Source organism: Bombina bombina, chromosome 3 (assembly GCF_027579735.1).
Source record: "Bombina bombina isolate aBomBom1 chromosome 3, aBomBom1.pri, whole genome shotgun sequence".
In the NCBI taxonomy this organism is placed as follows: domain Eukaryota; kingdom Metazoa; phylum Chordata; class Amphibia; order Anura; family Bombinatoridae; genus Bombina; species Bombina bombina.
The window spans coordinates 1,237,194,460-1,237,213,002 of NC_069501.1; the positions used below are offsets into that span (position 1 = coordinate 1,237,194,460).

At 37.2% G+C, this 18,543-nt stretch overlaps 1 protein-coding gene across 4 annotated transcripts in view; it reads left to right on the top strand.

Moving 5' to 3' along the window:
* PPME1 (protein phosphatase methylesterase 1) overlaps positions 1-18,543 on the top strand; it is a 188,222-nt gene that overhangs the window by 42,885 nt on the left and 126,794 nt on the right. For all 4 annotated transcript variants that reach the window (XM_053708738.1, XM_053708740.1, XM_053708739.1 and 1 more), the window contains exons 6-7: positions 8,139-8,190; positions 13,135-13,289. In XM_053708738.1, coding sequence (XP_053564713.1) covers positions 8,139-8,190; positions 13,135-13,289 — 207 coding nt within the window. The remainder of the gene's footprint in view (positions 1-8,138; positions 8,191-13,134; positions 13,290-18,543) is intronic.

Sequence of the window (18,543 nt, forward strand, 5' to 3'; positions counted from 1 at the left end):
CTTTTAAAACTTCTCTCCCTACAGATGAATTTTTAAATGAACATCATCATTCTGATTCTGATGACTCCTCTGGTTCAGAGGATTCTGTCTCTGAGGTTGATGCTGATAAATCTTCATATTTATTTAAAATGGAATTTATTCGTTCTTTACTTAAAGAAGTTCTAATTGCTTTAGAAATAGAGGATTCTGGTCCTCTTGATACTAATTCTAAACGTTTAGATAAGGTATTTAAAGCTCCTGTGGTTATTCCAGAAGTTTTTCCTGTTCCTAATGCTATTTCTGCAGTAATTTCCAAAGAATGGGATAATTTGGGTAATTCATTTACTCCTTCTAAACGTTTTAAGCAATTATATCCTGTGCCGTCTGACAGATTAGAATTTTGGGACAAGATCCCTAAAGTTGATGGGGCTATTTCTACCCTTGCTAAACGTACTACTATTCCTACGTCAGATGGTACTTCGTTTAAGGATCCTCTAGATAGGAAAATTGAGTCCTTTCTAAGAAAAGCTTATCTGTGTTCAGGTAATCTTCTTAGACCTGCTATATCTTTGGCTGATGTTGCTGCAGCTTCAACTTTTTGGTTGGAAACTTTAGCGCAACAAGTAACACATCGTGATTCTCATGATATTATTATTCTTCTTCAGCATGCTAATAATTTTATCTGTGATGCCATTTTTGATATTATCAGAGTTGATGTCAGGTTTATGTCTCTAGCTATTTTAGCTAGAAGAGCTTTATGGCTTAAAACTTGGAATGCTGATATGGCTTCTAAATCAACTTTACTTTCCATTTCTTTCCAGGGTAACAAATTATTTGGTTCTCAGTTGGATTCCATTATTTCAACTGTTACTGGTGGGAAAGGAACTTTTTTACCACAGGATAAAAAATCTAAAGGTAAAAACAGGGCTAATAATCGTTTTCGTTCCTTTCGTTTCAACAAAGAACAAAAGCCTGATCCTTCATCCTCAGGAGCAGTTTCAGTTTGGAGACCATCTCCAGTCTGGAATAAATCCAAGCCAGCTAGAAAGGCAAAGCCTGCTTCTAAGTCCACATGAAGGTGCGGCCCTCATTCCAGCTCAGCTGGTAGGGGGCAGGTTACGTTTTTTCAAGGAAATTTGGATCAATTCTGTTCACAATCTTTGGATTCAGAGCATTGTTTCAGAAGGGTACAGAATTGGTTTCAAGTTGAGACCTCCTGCAAAGAGATTTTTTCTTTCCCGTGTCCCAGTAAATCCAGTAAAAGCTCAAGCATTTCTGAAATGTGTTTCAGATCTAGAGTTGACTGGAGTAATTATGCCAGTTCCAGTTCCGGAACAGGGGATGGGGTTTTATTCAAATCTCTTCATTGTACCAAAGAAGGAGAATTCTTTCAGACCAGTTCTGGATCTAAAAATATTGAATCGTTATGTAAGGATACCAACGTTCAAGATGGTAACTGTAAGGACTATCTTACCTTTTGTTCAGCAAGGGAATTATATGTCCACGATAGATTTACAGGATGCATTTCTGCATATTCCGATTCATCCAGATCATTATCAGTTCCTGAGATTCTCGTTTCTGGACAAGCATTACCAATTTGTGGCTCTGCCGTTTGGCCTAGCTACAGCTCCAAGAATTTTTACAAAGGTTCTCGGTGCCCTGCTGTCTGTAATCAGAGAACAGGGTATTGTGGTATTTCCTTATTTGGACGATATCTTGGTACTTGCTCAGTCTTTACATTTAGCAGAATCTCATACGAATCGACTTGTGTTGTTTCTTCAAGATCATGGTTGGAGGATCAATTTACCAAAAAGTTCTTTGATTCCTCAGACAAGGGTAACCTTTCTGGGTTTCCAGATGGATTCAGTGTCCATGACTCTGTCTTTAACAGACAAGAGACGTCTAAAGTTGATTACAGCTTGTCGAAACCTTCAGTCACAATCATTCCCTTCGGTAGCCTTATGCATGGAAATTCTAGGTCTTATGACTGCTGCATCGGACGCGATCCCCTTTGCTCGTTTTCACATGCGACCTCTTCAGCTCTGTATGCTGAAGCAATGGTGCAAGGATTACACGAAGATATCTCAATTAATATCTTTAAAACCGATTGTTCGACACTCTCTAACATGGTGGACAGATCACCATCGTTTAATTCAGGGGGCTTCTTTTGTGCTTCCGACCTGGACTGTAATTTCAACAGATGCAAGTCTCACAGGTTGGGGAGCTGTGTGGGGATCTCTGACGGCACAAGGAGTTTGGGAATCTCAGGAGGTGAGATTACCGATCAATATTTTGGAACTCCGTGCAATTTTCAGAGCTCTTCAGTTTTGGCCTCTTCTGAAGAGAGAATCGTTCATTTGTTTTCAGACAGACAATGTCACAACTGTGGCATACATCAATCATCAAGGAGGGACTCACAGTCCTCTGGCTATGAAAGAAGTATCTCGAATCTTGGTTTGGGCGGAATCCAGCTCCTGTCTAATCTCTGCGGTTCATATCCCAGGTGTAGACAATTGGGAAGCGGATTATCTCAGTCGCCAAACGTTGCATCCGGGCGAATGGTCTCTTCACCCAGAGGTATTTCTTCAGATTGTTCAAATGTGGGAACTTCCAGAAATAGATCTGATGGCGTCCCATCTAAACAAGAAACTTCCCAGGTATCTGTCCAGATCCCGGGATCCTCAGGCGGAGGCAGTGGATGCATTATCACTTCCTTGGAAGTATCATCCTGCCTATATCTTTCCGCCTCTAGTTCTTCTTCCAAGAGTAATCTCCAAGATTCTGAAGGAATGCTCGTTTGTTCTGCTGGTAGCTCCGGCATGGCCTCACAGGTTTTGGTATGCGGATCTTGTCCGGATGGCCTCTTGCCAACCGTGAACTCTTCCGTTAAGACCAGACCTTCTGTCACAAGGCCCTTTTTTCCATCAGGATCTGAAATCCTTAAATTTAAAGGTATGGAGATTGAACGCTTGATTCTTGGTCAAAGAGGTTTCTCTGACTCCGTGATTAATACTATGTTACAGGCTCGTAAATCTGTATCTCGAGAGATATATTATAGAGTCTGGAAGACTTATATTTCTTGGTGTCTTTCTCATCATTTTTCTTGGCATTCTTTTAGAATACCGAGAATTTTACAGTTTCTTCAGGATGGTTTAGATAAGGGTTTGTCCGCAAGTTCTTTGAAAGGACAAATCTCTGCTCTTTCTGTTCTTTTTCACAGAAAGATTGCTATTCTTCCTGATATTCATTGTTTTGTACAAGCTTTGGTTCGTATAAAACCTGTCATTAAGTCAATTTCTCCTCCTTGGAGTTTGAATTTGGTTCTGGGAGCTCTTCAAGCTCCTCCGTTTGAACCTATGCATTCATTGGACATTAAATTACTTTCTTGGAAAGTTTTGTTCCTTTTGGCCATCTCTTCTGCTAGAAGAGTTTCTGAATTATCTGCTCTTTCTTGTGAGTCTCCTTTTCTGATTTTTCATCAGGATAAGGCGGTGTTGCGAACTTCTTTTGAATTTTTACCTAAAGTTGTGAATTCCAACAACATTAGTAGAGAAATTGTGGTTCCTTCATTATGTCCTAATCCTAAGAATTCTAAGGAGAAATCGTTGCATTCTTTGGATGTTGTTAGAGCTTTGAAATATTATGTTGAAGCTACGAAATCTTTCCGTAAGACTTCTAGTCTATTTGTTATCTTTTCCGGTTCTAGGAAAGGCCAGAAAGCTTCTGCCATTTCTTTGGCATCTTGGTTGAAATCTTTAATTCATCTTGCCTATGTTGAGTCGGGTAAAACTCCGCCTCAGAGAATTACAGCTCATTCTACTAGGTCAGTATCTACTTCCTGGGCGTTTAGGAATGAAGCTTCGGTTGACCAGATCTGCAAAGCAGCAACTTGGTCCTCTTTGCATACTTTTACTAAATTCTACCATTTTGATGTATTTTCTTCTTCTGAAGCAGTTTTTGGTAGAAAAGTACTTCAGGCAGCGGTTTCAGTTTGAATCTTCTGCTTATGTTTTTCGTTAAACTTTATTTTGGGTGTGGATTATTTTCAGCAGGAATTGGCTGTCTTTATTTTATCCCTCCCTCTCTAGTGACTCTTGTGTGGAAAGATCCACATCTTGGGTAGTCATTATCCCATACGTCACTAGCTCATGGACTCTTGCTAATTACATGAAAGAAAACATAATTTATGTAAGAACTTACCTGATAAATTCATTTCTTTCATATTAGCAAGAGTCCATGAGGCCCGCCCTTTTTTTGTGGTGGTTATGATTTTGTATAAAGCACAATTATTCCAATTCCTTATTTTATATGCTTTCGCACTTTTTTATCACCCCACTTCTTGGCTATACGTTAAACTGATTTGTGGGTGTGGTGAGGGGTGTATTTATAGGCATTTTGAGGTTTGGGAAACTTTGCCCCTCCTGGTAGGAATGTATATCCCATACGTCACTAGCTCATGGACTCTTGCTAATATGAAAGAAATGAATTTATCAGGTAAGTTCTTACATAAATTATGTTTTTTATTTATCAGCAATTAAAACACTAAATTATTTAAAACTTTGAATACAAAAATACATGTTTTAAAAAAAAAAATGCATTGTTTTGCAATTCAGGGATGTAGTCCTTGAACACTCCCCTGAGTATTTTTATTGTATCTCCTGTTGTGGCTACTACACTGGTCAAACAATCACCATATAGCATGTTGGGTCAAGAATCTGAATTTTTAACAATTCACCGCAACCTCTGGGAGCAGCTATTGGATGAATATTGAAAGATAAATAATGAAAGTATATTTCATACTTGTTCTTTTGGTATTTTTTGTGGAAGAAACAACAATGGACATTGGTAGCTGCACATATACGCCTCATGTTATTGGCTCACCTATCAGCAGCTTCTGAGCCTACCTAGGTATGCTTTTTTTTAAAAAGATAGTAAGAGAAAAACAAAAATAGATAATAGAAGTAAATTGGAAAGTTGTTTAAAATAATTTTTTCTCTCTGAATTATGAAAGAAAAACATTTGGGGTTCATGTCCCTTTAAAAAAAAAAAGCCGTATATACCTATCATACCGCATAACGTGTATATATGTCTGAGCTGCAGGACGCTCTAGCAGTCATGGCTGTAAAGTTATAGCCAAGAGCTCACGGCATCTGTCTGCATATGGAACTGGAGCATGATCGGTGCTCCAGTTCCATATGATCGTTACAGACAGTGATACTGCTTGTGTCACTGTCTAACGATAAGCTTCTTGTGCTGGCGAGAGGTGGGCAGGCAGCACAGACACTGCGAGGGGAGGGAGGGGCCCTAAGATACAGAAACATTTTTAAAGGAGAGGGAGGGATTAGAAAAAAAAAGGGAATTGAAAAGGGGGCATAATTAATGATTGAAAGGGGGTGGGGTAGTTAGGCACCACTACACTACAGAAAAAAATAAACTAAAGTAAATAATAAAAATAAACTTGGTACTGCTAGACAGCTGCCAGTACCTAAGATGGTGGTGACCAGTGGGGGTTAAAGGGCCATAATACCCAAATGTTTAAACACTTGAAAGTGATGCAGCATAGCTGTAAAAAGCTGATTAGAAAATATCTCCTGAACATCTCTATGTAAAAAAGAAAGATATTTTACCTCAAAAGTTCCTCAGTAGCCACCTCCCATTGTAAAGGATTTCTAAGCAGCATTTTAGTGTGTTTGTCCTGGGACAGCTGAAGGGACTAGCATCGTGCACTCTCATATTATTTCACCAATCAGGTAAAGGAAGCTTACTATGAAATCTCATGAGAGTTAAGTCAAATCTCATGAGATCACAGTAAGAGTTCATGACCTCAGCACTGCTGATGCTGATTGGCTGCTGTTCATTTCTTCATTTTTTTAAATTTGTTTACCTGCAGCTGGGAGCAGCTGAGTATAACTTTTTACACAGAACTTACTCTGCTGAGCTGAGGAGATTGTGAGGTAAAATATCTTCCTTTTTTACATAGAGATGCTCAGGTGATATTTTCCTGTCAGCTTTTTACAGTTATACTGCATCAGTTTCATGTGATTTAGCATATGAGTATTATGTCCCTTTAAGGAAGGAAAGAGAGCTGTTTGGTAGGGATCATGAAATGGGAGGTGTCAGGTGGGAGGGTTATCTCTACTCTGCATCAAAAATTTACCTTACAAGCTAACTGATTAACCCCTTCACTACCAGGAATTTCTCGTAAGGTGCGCAGCTGCAATTAGTAGCATTCTAATTGCTAAAAATCAATGGCAAAGCCACGCGTGCCTGATATTTCTGAACAAATGGGATCCCAGAGAAGCTTTTATAACCATTTGTCATATGACTGCAGTAGTTGTGTGTAAATTATCTCAGTGAAAAACACAAAGTTTGCAAAAAAGTTTTTTTTTTTTTCCGTATTAAATAGTGACATCAAATATACTAAAATGGGCCTAGATTAATACCTTGGGTTGTCTACCAAGAAATATATATATTTAGTTTTCATCAGTAATTTAAAAATATTGATAGCAAAAATGCTAAAAATTCTCCAGTACTTTGAGTTTTTCTCTGTAATTCCCGGTAGCGAAGGGGTTAAACAGAACATTTTGAGTTTAATGTCACCCTAAATATTATTTTATCTCAATAAGCTATTTTGGACCCAACATGTTATATTTTTCCACCAAAGAAATCTGCTCATATGAAATTATTTTTTTAGATACACTAACCTAACAAACAAAGACTTGAAGACACAAAGGCATGTAATTAAATCTTAAAGGGACAGTAAAGTCCATATTAAATTTTAAAGGGACATGAAACCCACATTTTTTCTTTAATGATTCAGATAGAGAACACAATTTTAAACAACTTTCCAATTTACTTCTATTATTTAATTTACTTCCTTCTCTTGTTATCTTTTGCTGACAGATTTATCTAGGAAAGCTCAGTAGCAGCAAAGAACCTAGTTTCTAGCTGCTGATTGGTTGCTGCATATATATACCGACTGTCATTGGCTCACCCATGTATTCAGTTAGAAAGCATTAGTGCATAGCTGCTCCTTCAACAAATGATACCAAGAGAATGAAACAAATTAGATAATAGAAGTAAATTAAAAAGTTGTTTAAAATTGTATTTTTTATCTGAATCATGAAAGATAATGTTTGGGTTTCATGCCCCTTTAAGTATTTAGATAGAGTATGCCATTTTAAACAACTTTCCATTTTACTTCTGTTTTCTAATTTGCTTAATTCTCTTGGTATCCTCTATTGGAAACCATTTCTAGGTAGGCTTAGTAGCAACAATTCACTACTGGGAGCTAGCTGCTGGTTGGTGGCTGAACATATATGCCTTGTCATTTGCTTTTTACGATATGTTCAGCTAGCTCCCAGTAGTGCATTTCTGCTCCTTAAAAAAAGATTACAAGAGAATGAAGCAAATTTGGTAATAAAAGTAAACTGGAAAGTTGTTTAAAATTCTATGTTCTACCTAAATCGTAAAAGGAAAACATGGGTTTCATGTTCTTTTAATCCAATCGAAGTAAACAGCATATACAATACAGGATATATTGTTTAGTCATCCTGGCTAAGTTGTTGCTTCCCAGACCTGCACTTTGTATTTTTGACTTTAAAGGGACATTAAACACTAAATAAATACTAGAGTGATGCATTCAAAGAAATGATCAGTGTGAGGAGAATATGTAGATGGTTTTGTTGTTGTTTCATTAGCTGTTTAAATATTGACAAAATAAGTGGAAAGTTTTAGTTGCCATGTTGTAACTTAGGTTACCTTCTCTGCTGTTGGCAATTAAGGGCAATAATAAATAGGTCACAAGAGTGTGCAGCCAATGGCTGTGTGGAATATAACAGTGTTCTGCACTTAGATTTCTAACAGGAACTGAAAAGCTCATGATCTCCGAATGGAATTACAGGAAAAGGGGACAAAATAAATGAGTATTGCAGACTATATATATATATATATATATATATATATATATATATATATATATATATATATATATATATATATATATATATATATATATATATTTTATCATTTTATATTACCATCTCGAAGTGTTTAATATCCCTTTTAAGTTGACAACCTGAAATTATTATTTGTAACCATTCTCTTTCATGGAGGCTTTTGTAGTGTTTTTTTGCCAGTTATAATGTTTTTCTTTCCAGGTGAAACTAAAGTGGGGAATGCCGAAGACTTGTCTGCAGAAATCATGGCCAGGTATATATATTTCATTCTTTTTCTTTACTCCGTCACCCTCATGTTGTTGTAATGTAAGTTTGCTAGAGCAGAAACATACTTTATAGTAATACGCAGTATGAAAAGGCACCCACTACAGATGTTCTGCAGGGTCTGCTGGAGCAGTGGGGCAAATAAAGCCAAGTCAAAGGCCCACACCAAAACAAAACCATCTACAAGGGCATTTATTTAGATGTTTATTTTCCCATTTTTATTACAATTTTAGAAGTGAATTTAGAGAGCAGTGTTTCCATCTTTTTTGGAAATGTGCTGAACCTAAATACGCTGCAAAGGAACCTATGTAAACTGATCAAGTGGACTGGTAAATAACAGATGAGCTTTAATGAAGACTAATATAATGTTCAGTTTGGTAGAAAAAATACGCATCCTCCCTATGGGTCCAATGATCAGCAACAGGCATGGATACAAATTACACCATCTTTTATGCTTACTTTTTTTTTTTTTTTTTTAAATAGTTTGAGAGATCTTGCAGTACTCATGAGACTTTTTAGATAATCTCTCCAGACCAGAGAGCTTTAGAGCATCTGGTCTTATGACTTCAATATTTTCTTTTTATATTTATTTTCTCTATTTAAGTGCCAAATAAAGAAAATGCATAAGCTCCCTGTAATAATCTAATAAGATTATAGAAAAATACAAATAGTTTACAAACAGATGGTAACTAAAGTGGCTTAACCCCTTAATGACCACAGCACTTTTCCATTTTCTGTCCGTTTGGGACCAAGGCTATTTTTACATTTCTGCGGTGTTTGTGTTTAGCTGTAATTTTCTTCTTACTCATTTACTGTACCCACACATATTATATACCGTTATTCTTGCCAATAAATGGACTTTCTAAAGATACCATTATTTTCATCATATCTTATAATTTACTATAAAAAAATTATAAAATATGAGGAAAAAATGGAAAAAAACACACTTTTTCTAACTTTGACCCCCAAAATCTGTTGCACATCTACAACCACCAAAAAACACCTATGCTAAAAAGTTTCTAAATTTTGTCCAGAGTTTAGAAATACCCAATGTTTACTTGTTCTTTGCTTTTTTTGGAAGTTATAGGGCCATAAATATAAGTAGCACTTTGCTATTTCTAAACCATTTTTTTTTTCAAAATTAGCGCTAGTTACATTGGAACACTGATCTTTCAGGAATCCCTGAATATCCATTGACATATATATATTTTTTTTTAGTAGACAACCCAAAGTATTGATCTAGGCCCATTTTGGTATATTTCATGCCACCATTTCACCGCCAAATCGATCAAATACAAAAAATCGTTCACTTTTTCACAAATTTTTGGTTTCTCACTGAAATTATTTACAAACAGCTTGTGCAATTATGGCATAAATGGTTGAAAAATCTTCTCTGGGATCCCCTTTGTTCAGAAATAGCAGACATATATGGCTTTGGCGTTGCTGGCGTTGCTTTTTGGTAATTAGAAGGCCGCAAAATGCAGCTGCGCATCACACATGTATTATGCCCAGCAGTGCAGGGGTTAATTAGGGAGCTTGTAGGGTTAATTTTAGCTTTAGTGTAGTAGACAACCCAAAGTATTGATCTAGGCCCATTTTGGTATATTTCATGCCACCATTTCACCGCCCAATGCGATCAAATAAAAAAAAAAAAAAAGTTCCCTTTTTCACAAACTTTAGGTTTCTCACTGAAATTATTTACAAACAGCTTGTGCAATTATGGCACAAATGGTTGTAAATGCTTCTCTGGGATCCCCTTTGTTCAGAAATAGCAGACATATATGGCTTTGGTGTTGTTTTTTGGTAATTAGAAGGCCGCTAAATGCCACTGCGCACAACATGTGAATTATGCGCAGCAGTGAAGGGGTTAATTAGGTAGCTTGTAGAGAGCTTGCAGGGTTAATTTTAGCTTTAGTGTAGAGCTCAGCCTCCCACCTGAAACATCAGACCCCCTGATCCCTCCCAAACAGCTCTCTTCCCTCCCCCACCCCACAATTGTCCCCGCCATCTTAAGTACTGGCAGAAACTCTACCAGTACTAAAATAAAAGGTATATTTGGGCTTTTTAGTGTGTGTTTTTTTAGCATATTTACATATGCTGCTGTGTAGGATCCCCCCTTAGCCCCCAACCTCACTGATCCCCACCAAACAGCTGTCTAACCCTCCCCCTCTGCCTTAATGGGCACCATTTTGGGTACTGGCAGCTGTCTGCTAGTACCCAGTTTAGAAAAAAGTGTTTTGTTTTTTTTAAAAAAAATCCCTTTTTCTGTAGTGTAGCTTCTCCCCCCACCCAAGACCAACCCTCCACCACTCCAAGATCACTTTGTTTATTGTTTTATTTATATATTAGTGCCCTTTTGCCCCACATATGTATTGAAACTTTTCTGTAGTATAGCTGTACGCGCCCGCCCCCCTCCACCTTACACAGCTCACCGATGGCCGCCCACCCGCCTCCCAAGTCAGCTCCCACCCACCAACGATACCGACCATCAATGTCCGGTGCAGAGAGGGCCACAGAGTGGCTCTCTCTGCATCGGATGGCCATGTAAGGTTATTGCAGGATGCCTCCATATCGAGGCATCACTGCAATAACCGGAAAGCAGCTGGAAGCGATCAGGATCGCTTCCAGCTGCTTTCCACACCGAGGACGTGCAGGGTACGTTCTCAGGCGTTAACTGCCTTTTTTTTGAGGACGTACCCTGCATGTCCTTGGTCGTTAAGGGGTTAAAGGGCCATGAAACCCACATTTTTTCTTTCATGATTTAGAAAGAGTCAATGTAATTTTAAACAGCTTTCTAATTTACTTATATTATCTAATTTGTTTTATTCTCTGCTGAAAAGCATATCTAGATATGCTCAGTAGCTGCTGATTGGTTGCTGCACATAGAAGCCTCGTGTGATTGGCTCACCATGTGCATTGCTTTTTCTTCAACTAAGGATATCTAAAAAAATGAAGCAAAATAAATAATACAAGTAAATTGTAATGTTGTTTAAATTTCTACTCTCTATCTGAATCATGAAAGAAAGATTTTGGGTTTAGTGGCCCTTTAAATGTGAACAGGATTCTTAAAAAGCAGCCTCAAATCAGCAAATATTCAATATTATGCATTTTTTCAGATTATAAACAGCTAAACAATATTAAACATACAATAGTTCAGACTGCTACAATAGATGTTGCCCCAGAACACGGTTAATAGTAAGGCTTACCGGATGGCCATAAAACTGTACATATAAATATCAGCAAATGAGGTAACTCAAGCAGATTGTTTCAGTTGATGCGTTTCAGCCAACCATCAGTGCCTTATTCAGAGTCTACACACACACTTTAGAGCCTTTTCCATTTAAATACATTAAAACATGAAAAATGTTTTTATTCAATTTAATGTGTTATGTGTTTTACTGTGTATTTAATGTAAATATTTCACATTCCTAAGACTCTTCACATAGTAGTAAAATAAATACTAAGTACATTTTCTAAGTGTTGTGTTTTTTTTTTAAACAGCGCACTCCTTTATTGTCTATGGGGAGAAGAAGTTAACGCAATCTCAATTTCTGAAATTAGCGTGCAGCAAGTTTCGCTCATGCGCAATCAATTAAAAATTAAGTGTGTGTTAACACAAGCAAATGTTTTTTTTAGCGTGCTACTTGTAATCTTGCCCCAAATAAGGCACGTGGTGGGCGGAGTTTGACTATTGAAAAGTAGCTGCATTAAAAAAAATGTTAACTTGTTTTAAAAACATTAATACTTGGCTGATGTGTTATTCTATATAGCAACACAACAGAAATGTCTTGTAATTACAATCTGTTTACTGTCCCTTTAATTTTATAGCAATAGGGTTTCATTTTACATATGGCTTTTTTAAAATTATTTTAATGAAGAACCTTTTATTGCTGAATAAATAGAAGGAAGACAAATTCTAAAATGGTTCTTCCTGGTTTGGGACTGTTGAACTGGTAGATGCAGTTAAAATGTAGATGCAGCAGTGATGTGTCTTGCATTACAGATCTGGTCACCCATGATATCTCATTGCAAGACTGTCATGGCTAAGAATCTGTCTTGGGTAAGAATCTCGGTCGTGGGGTATTTTAGTAACTCTCATAGTTCAGTTAAGGCAAAATTCCTGAGAACCATTTAAAAAACTACTGGACACATATGGATATAAAATCTCCTTAGCTATAAGCATGAAAATAAAGATTGAATGAATAATTCCAGTTAACATGTTTAAGAGCTGGAATTACCCTCTAGCTAGTTAATGTTTGGATTGCAGGAAGCTTAAGCGAGAAATTGTCTTTTCAGACTTGACCACAATTGTAATGTTTTGATACTTACTTCTCTGCTCTAATATGTGATCTTAAAATCTTTATAGCTCCTTCATTGCTAAAATAAAACTTGGTGCATGATGTACAATATGCTACTTAGCTTAGATTCATAGTCCTGACACTCTGTAAAGCTTTGTTTTTTTTTTATGTCTGCACAAATATGCGCTATTCAGTCTATCATTGGCTGAGTACAGACTTGTACTGCTCGGCTGATGCACTTCTCTTGTCTGAGTGAGGGGGGACGATTACCAGTCTTCTCTAATATATCGTGCACAATGTTTTATTTCTGGACTGCCTTTTTGCATTGGTAAAAGTGCATTTAAATAATCTGTTCATTATACTGCACATGGCCACTGTTTGTTATAGCTCTTAGGAATATATTGATTTTATTTTTTCTTGTTTTTCTTTTTTAAATAAATCTTTATTGATTTTGTTAAGACGGGTGAACAAAATTCAGTAGTGGAAAACAAGTCTATGTTAAACAACTGTGAACAGATACATTAACATACAGATTCGCCTTGAACCTAATATATTTATGTTTTATTATACAGTAATTGCTGTATTTGGTATGGACTTGTACTTTACTTACTCTTAAAACTCTGCTTCATTCTCAGGGACATTGGGAATGTGGTGGAAGCCTTGTATGGAGACCTGCCTCCTCCCATCATGCTGATCGGGCACAGTATGGGTGGTGCTATTGCTGTGCACACAGCAGCTGCCAACCTTGTGCCAAGCTTATTAGGTCTTTGCATGATTGATGTAGTTGAAGGTGAGTACTTACACCCCAGTCATGGGCCAGAAAACCTTCAGTAAATACAAAACTTACAAACACTACTTGGTTAAAGTCAGTGGCTTTACATTATTTTCATATTGTTTTTAAAGGGCAAGCAAATGTTTATAATTTTGTTTCTGCAATTTTTTTTTTACAGCCACCAGAAAAAGTATTGAAAACTAGCTTTATTTTCCCTACAAAAATGCCACTCTGCTCCTGTGCCAGTTGTCCCAGTAAACCGTAATGAACAGTTCTGCCAATTGTAAGGCAACCTATAGCTGTAACTTTATTCTCAGCAGCGCACTCTCTGAGAGAAGCTAACGTACGTGTGTTTAGAGCATTGGTGAGGGCAAAGTTGCCCTACAATTGGCGTAATCATTCATGGCTTATTAAAATAAAAAACAAGCTGCTTACAGGGATTTGGCACCAGAAGCTGAGCGCCACTTTTGCAGGTGAATTTAAGATTGAAAATAGTCTATTTCTGGGGATATTGTGTCTTTCTGTTAATGTTTTTGTATCTGCAAATTTTTGTTTAACATTTACTGTCCCTTTTAAATACTTTTAATCAACCCAGTTTCTTTTTGTAGTCATTAATCCTTCTGTACACTTTGGCACCAACTTGTCTATTAAACTAAATTTCTTAGATGTAGACATTTATACACAATACATCAATCACCAACTGGTGCCTCATCTCATTTTAAGAAATATTAATTTTTAGAGATACCAATATATAAAGGATTATTATTCATAATAATCTGGACATATAAAAAGAGGTTAAGCTTTTTACAACACTATTATGTTCTTATTTATATATAAAAAAATTGTTTTACTTTTTTTGGTTTACCTACATCATTGTTTTTACTGCCAATTTAATGTGAGTTATTAGTGGTCATTTTTTTCTGAATAATAATCTGGTGTCTTATTGTTTATCCTAAATGCCCTTTTTATTTCGTGTTTACCTCCCTCAAACAGGTTCTTCTGGAACATCCCCATTCTGCTCCAGATAAGTATATGGCCAGTGGTTGGCGCATACTCATGTATGCTTGCTCCTGATTGGTGTACCAGCTGTATCCTCATCTGGAGTGGCACTAGGGCACAGATTTGAAAGATACATTTCTTTAATTGTATCCCCTATCCAGTAAGAATAAGACCTTTTGTATACAAATATAATGTTCTAACAAAATAGCATATTATTTTTACACTAGATTTTCCTTTTAAAAGGTATTATAAAGTGATAGAATGAAGGTCATTAAATCAAGAACTGTATCCACTATGCATGTCATGTGGTGGCAAATTACCCTTTTTGAGTTTTGTTGTTTTTTAGATCTGATTGAGAATGGATGAAGCAGAAATATTTTACAATTGTGAAACATTGTGGACATTTGATAATAAATGTTATAAAGTAGGGGATAATAGAGAGAAAATTTTACTATCTTAAAAAGGTAACAAAAAACATAATTTATGTAAGAACTCACCTGATAAATTCATTCATGAGCTAGTGACGTATGGGATATACAATCCTACCAGGAGGGACAAAGTTTCCCAAACCTCAAAATGCCTATAAATACACCCATCACCACACCCACAATTCAGTTTAACGAATAGCCAAGTTGTAGGGCGATAGTAAAAAAGCATACAAAAAAGAGGAACTGGAAATATAATTGGGCTTTTATACAAAAATTCATAACCACCAGAAAAAGGGTGGGTCTCATGGACTCTTGCCAATATGAAAGAAATGAATTAATCAGGTAAGTTCTTACATAAATTATGTTTTCTTTCATGTAATTGGCAAGAGTCCATGAGCTAGTGACGTATGGGATAGAAATACCCAAGACGTGGAAGTCCACAGAAGAGTCACTAGAAAGGGAGGGATAAAATAAAAAGAGCCATTTTCTGCTGAATAAATTAAATCCACAAAAAATAAGTTTTTCTCATAAAATGAAAGAAAAAAACTTAAAACATTAGCAGAAGAATCAAACTGAAACGGCTGCCTGAAGAACTTTTCTACCAAAGACTGCTTCAGAAGAAGCAAATACATAAAAATGGTAAAATTTAGTAAATGTATGCAAAGAAGACCAAGTTGCTGCTTTGCAAATCTGATCAACTGAAGCTTCATTCTTAAAAGCCCAAGAAGTGGAGACTGATCTAGTAGAATGAGCTGTGATCCTCTGAGGTGGGGACTGTTCCGCCTCCAAATAAGCTTTATGAATCAAAAGCTTCAACCAAGATGCCAAAGAAATGGCAGAAGCTTTCTGACCTTTCCTAGAACCAGAGAAGACTAGAAGTCTTCCCGAAATCTTTAGTAGCTTCAACATATTTCAATACTCTTACAACATCCAAAGAATGCAAAGATCTTTTAAGAGCATTCTTGGGATTAGGACACAAGGAAGGAACAACAATTTCGCTAATAATGTTGTTAGAAATTTAAACGAAGTCCACAAAACAACCTTATCCTGATGGAAAATCAGAAAAGGAGACTCACAAGAGAGCAGACAATTCGGAAACTCTTCTAGCTGAAGAGAGAGCCAAAAGAAACAACACTTTCCAAGAAAGTAGTTTAATATCCAAACAATGCAAAGGCTCAAAAAGAGGAGCCTGCAAAGTCTTCAAAACCAAATTAAGACTCCAAGGAGGAGAGATTTGATTTAATAACCGGCTTGATACGAACCAAAACCTGAACAAAACAGTGAATATCAGGAAGCTTAGCAATCTTTCTATGAAATAAAACGGAAAGAGCAGAAATTTGTCCCTTCAAAGTACTTGCAGACACCATTTATCCAAACCATCCTGAAGAAACTGTAAAATTCTAAGAATTCTAAAAGAATGCCAGGAGAATTTATGGGAAGAACACCATGAAATATAGATCTTACAAACTCGTTAATAAATCTTCCTTGAAACAGGCTTACAAGCCTGTAGCTAGCATAGTATTAATCACTGAGTCAGAGAAACCTCTGACTGAGCACTAAGCGTTCAATTTCCTTACCTTCAAATTTAACGATTTGAGATCCTGATGGAAAAACGACCCTTGAGACAGAAGGTCTGGTCTTAGAGGAAGTGGCCAAGGCTGGCAACTGGATATCCGAACAAGATCCGCATAGCAAAACCTGTGAGGCCACGCTTTTGCGATCAGAAACACATAAGATTGTTCCATAATGATCTTGTAGATCACTCTTGGAAGAAGAACTAGAGGCGGAAAGATATAAGCAGGTTGGTAAAACCAAGGAACTGCTAAAGCATCCGCCATCTCCGCCTGAGGATCCCTGGACCTGGTCAGGTACCTGGGAAGTTTCTTATTTAGATGAGAAGCCATCAGATCTATTTCTGGAAGACCCCACATCTGTACAATCTGACAAAATACATCTGGATGGAGAGACCACTCCCCCGGATGTAAGGTCTGACGGCTGAGATAATCCGCTTCCTAATTGTTTACACCTGGGATATGCACCGCAGAAATTAGATAGGAGCTGGATTCTGCCCAAGAAAGTATCCAAAATACTAAATTCATAGCTAGGGGACTGTGAGTCCCACCCTAATGATTGACATATGCCACAGTTGTGATATTGTCCGTCTGAAAACAAATGAATGAGTCTCTCTTTAACAGAGGCCAAACCTGAAGAGCACTGCAAATAGCACAGAGTTCTAAAATATTGATTAGTAACCTCGCCTCTTGAGGTTGCCAAACCCATTGTGCTGTCAGAGATCTCCAGACAGCTCCCCAACCTGAAAGACTTGCACCTGTTGTGATCGCAGTCCAGGTAGGACGAACAAAAGAGGCCCCCTGAATTAAATGATGATGGTCTAACCACCAAGTCAGAGAGAGTTGTCTGTTGGGATTTAAGTATATCAAGATTGATATCCGAGTATAATCCCTGCACCATTGATTCAGCATACAAAGCTGTAGAGGTCTCAAGTGAAAATGAGCAAAGGGGCTCGCGTCCGATGCTGCAGTCATGAGACCTAAAACTTCCATGCACATAGCCACTGAAGGGAATGATTGAGACTGAAGGTTTCGACAAGCTGAAACAAATTTAATTTGTCTCTTGTCTGTTAAGGACAGAGTCATGGACACTGAATCTATCTGGAAACCTAAAAAGGTGACCCTTGTCTGAGGAATCAATAAACTCTTTGGTAAATTGATCCTCCAACCATGTCTTTGAAGAAACAACACTAGTTGATTTGTGTGAGATTCGGCTAAATGTAAAGACTGAGCTAGAACCAAGATATTGTCCAAATAAGGAAACACTGTGATACCCTGTTCTCTGATTACAGATAGAAGGGCACCGAGAACCTTTGAAAAGATCATTGGAGCTGTTGCTAGGCCAAATGGAAGGGCGACAAATTGGTAATGCTTGTCTAGAAAAGAGAATCTCAGAAACCAATAGTGGTCTGGATGATTCGGAATGTGAAGATATGCATCCTGTAAGTCTATCGTGGATATATAATGACCTTCCTCAACAAAAGGCAAAATAGTTCTCAAAGTCACCATCTTGAAAGTTGGGACTCTTACAAAACGATTCAAGAACTTCAGATCCAGAACTGGCCTGAATGAATTTTTTTTCTTTGGAACAATGAATAGATTTGAATAAAACCCCAGACCCTGTTCCTGAAACGGAACTGGTATTATTACCCCTGAAAGCTCTAGATCTGAAACACACTTCAGAAGAACCTGAGACTTCACCGGATTTGCTGGAACGTGAGAGAAAGAGAATCTTCTCACATGAGGTCTTACTCTGAATCCTATTTGATACCCTTGAGAGACAATACTCTGAATCCACTGATTTTGAACAGGATCTACCCAAATGTCTTGGAATAATTTCAATCTGCCCCCCACCAGCTGAATTGGATCGAGGGCCGCACCTTCATGCAGACTTGGGGGCTGGCTTTGGTTTCTTAAAAGGCTTGGATTTATTCCAACTTGAAGAAGGTTTCCTATTGAAACCAGAGTCTTTAGGGGAAGGATTGTTTTTTTTTTTTTCTGTTGAAAAGAACGAAAACGATTAGAAGCTTTAGATTTACCCTTAGATTTTTTATCCTGAGGCAAAAAATCTTCCTCCCCCCCAGTGATAGTTGAAATAATTGAATCCAACTGAGAACTAAATAAATTGTTACCTTGGAAAGAAAGAAATAGTAATCTAGAATTAGATACCATGTCAGCATTCCAAAATTTGAGCCACAAAGCTCTTCTAGCTAAAATAGCTAAAGACATAAAATGATTAGCATGTTGAAGCAAACGAACAATGCTAGACAAATC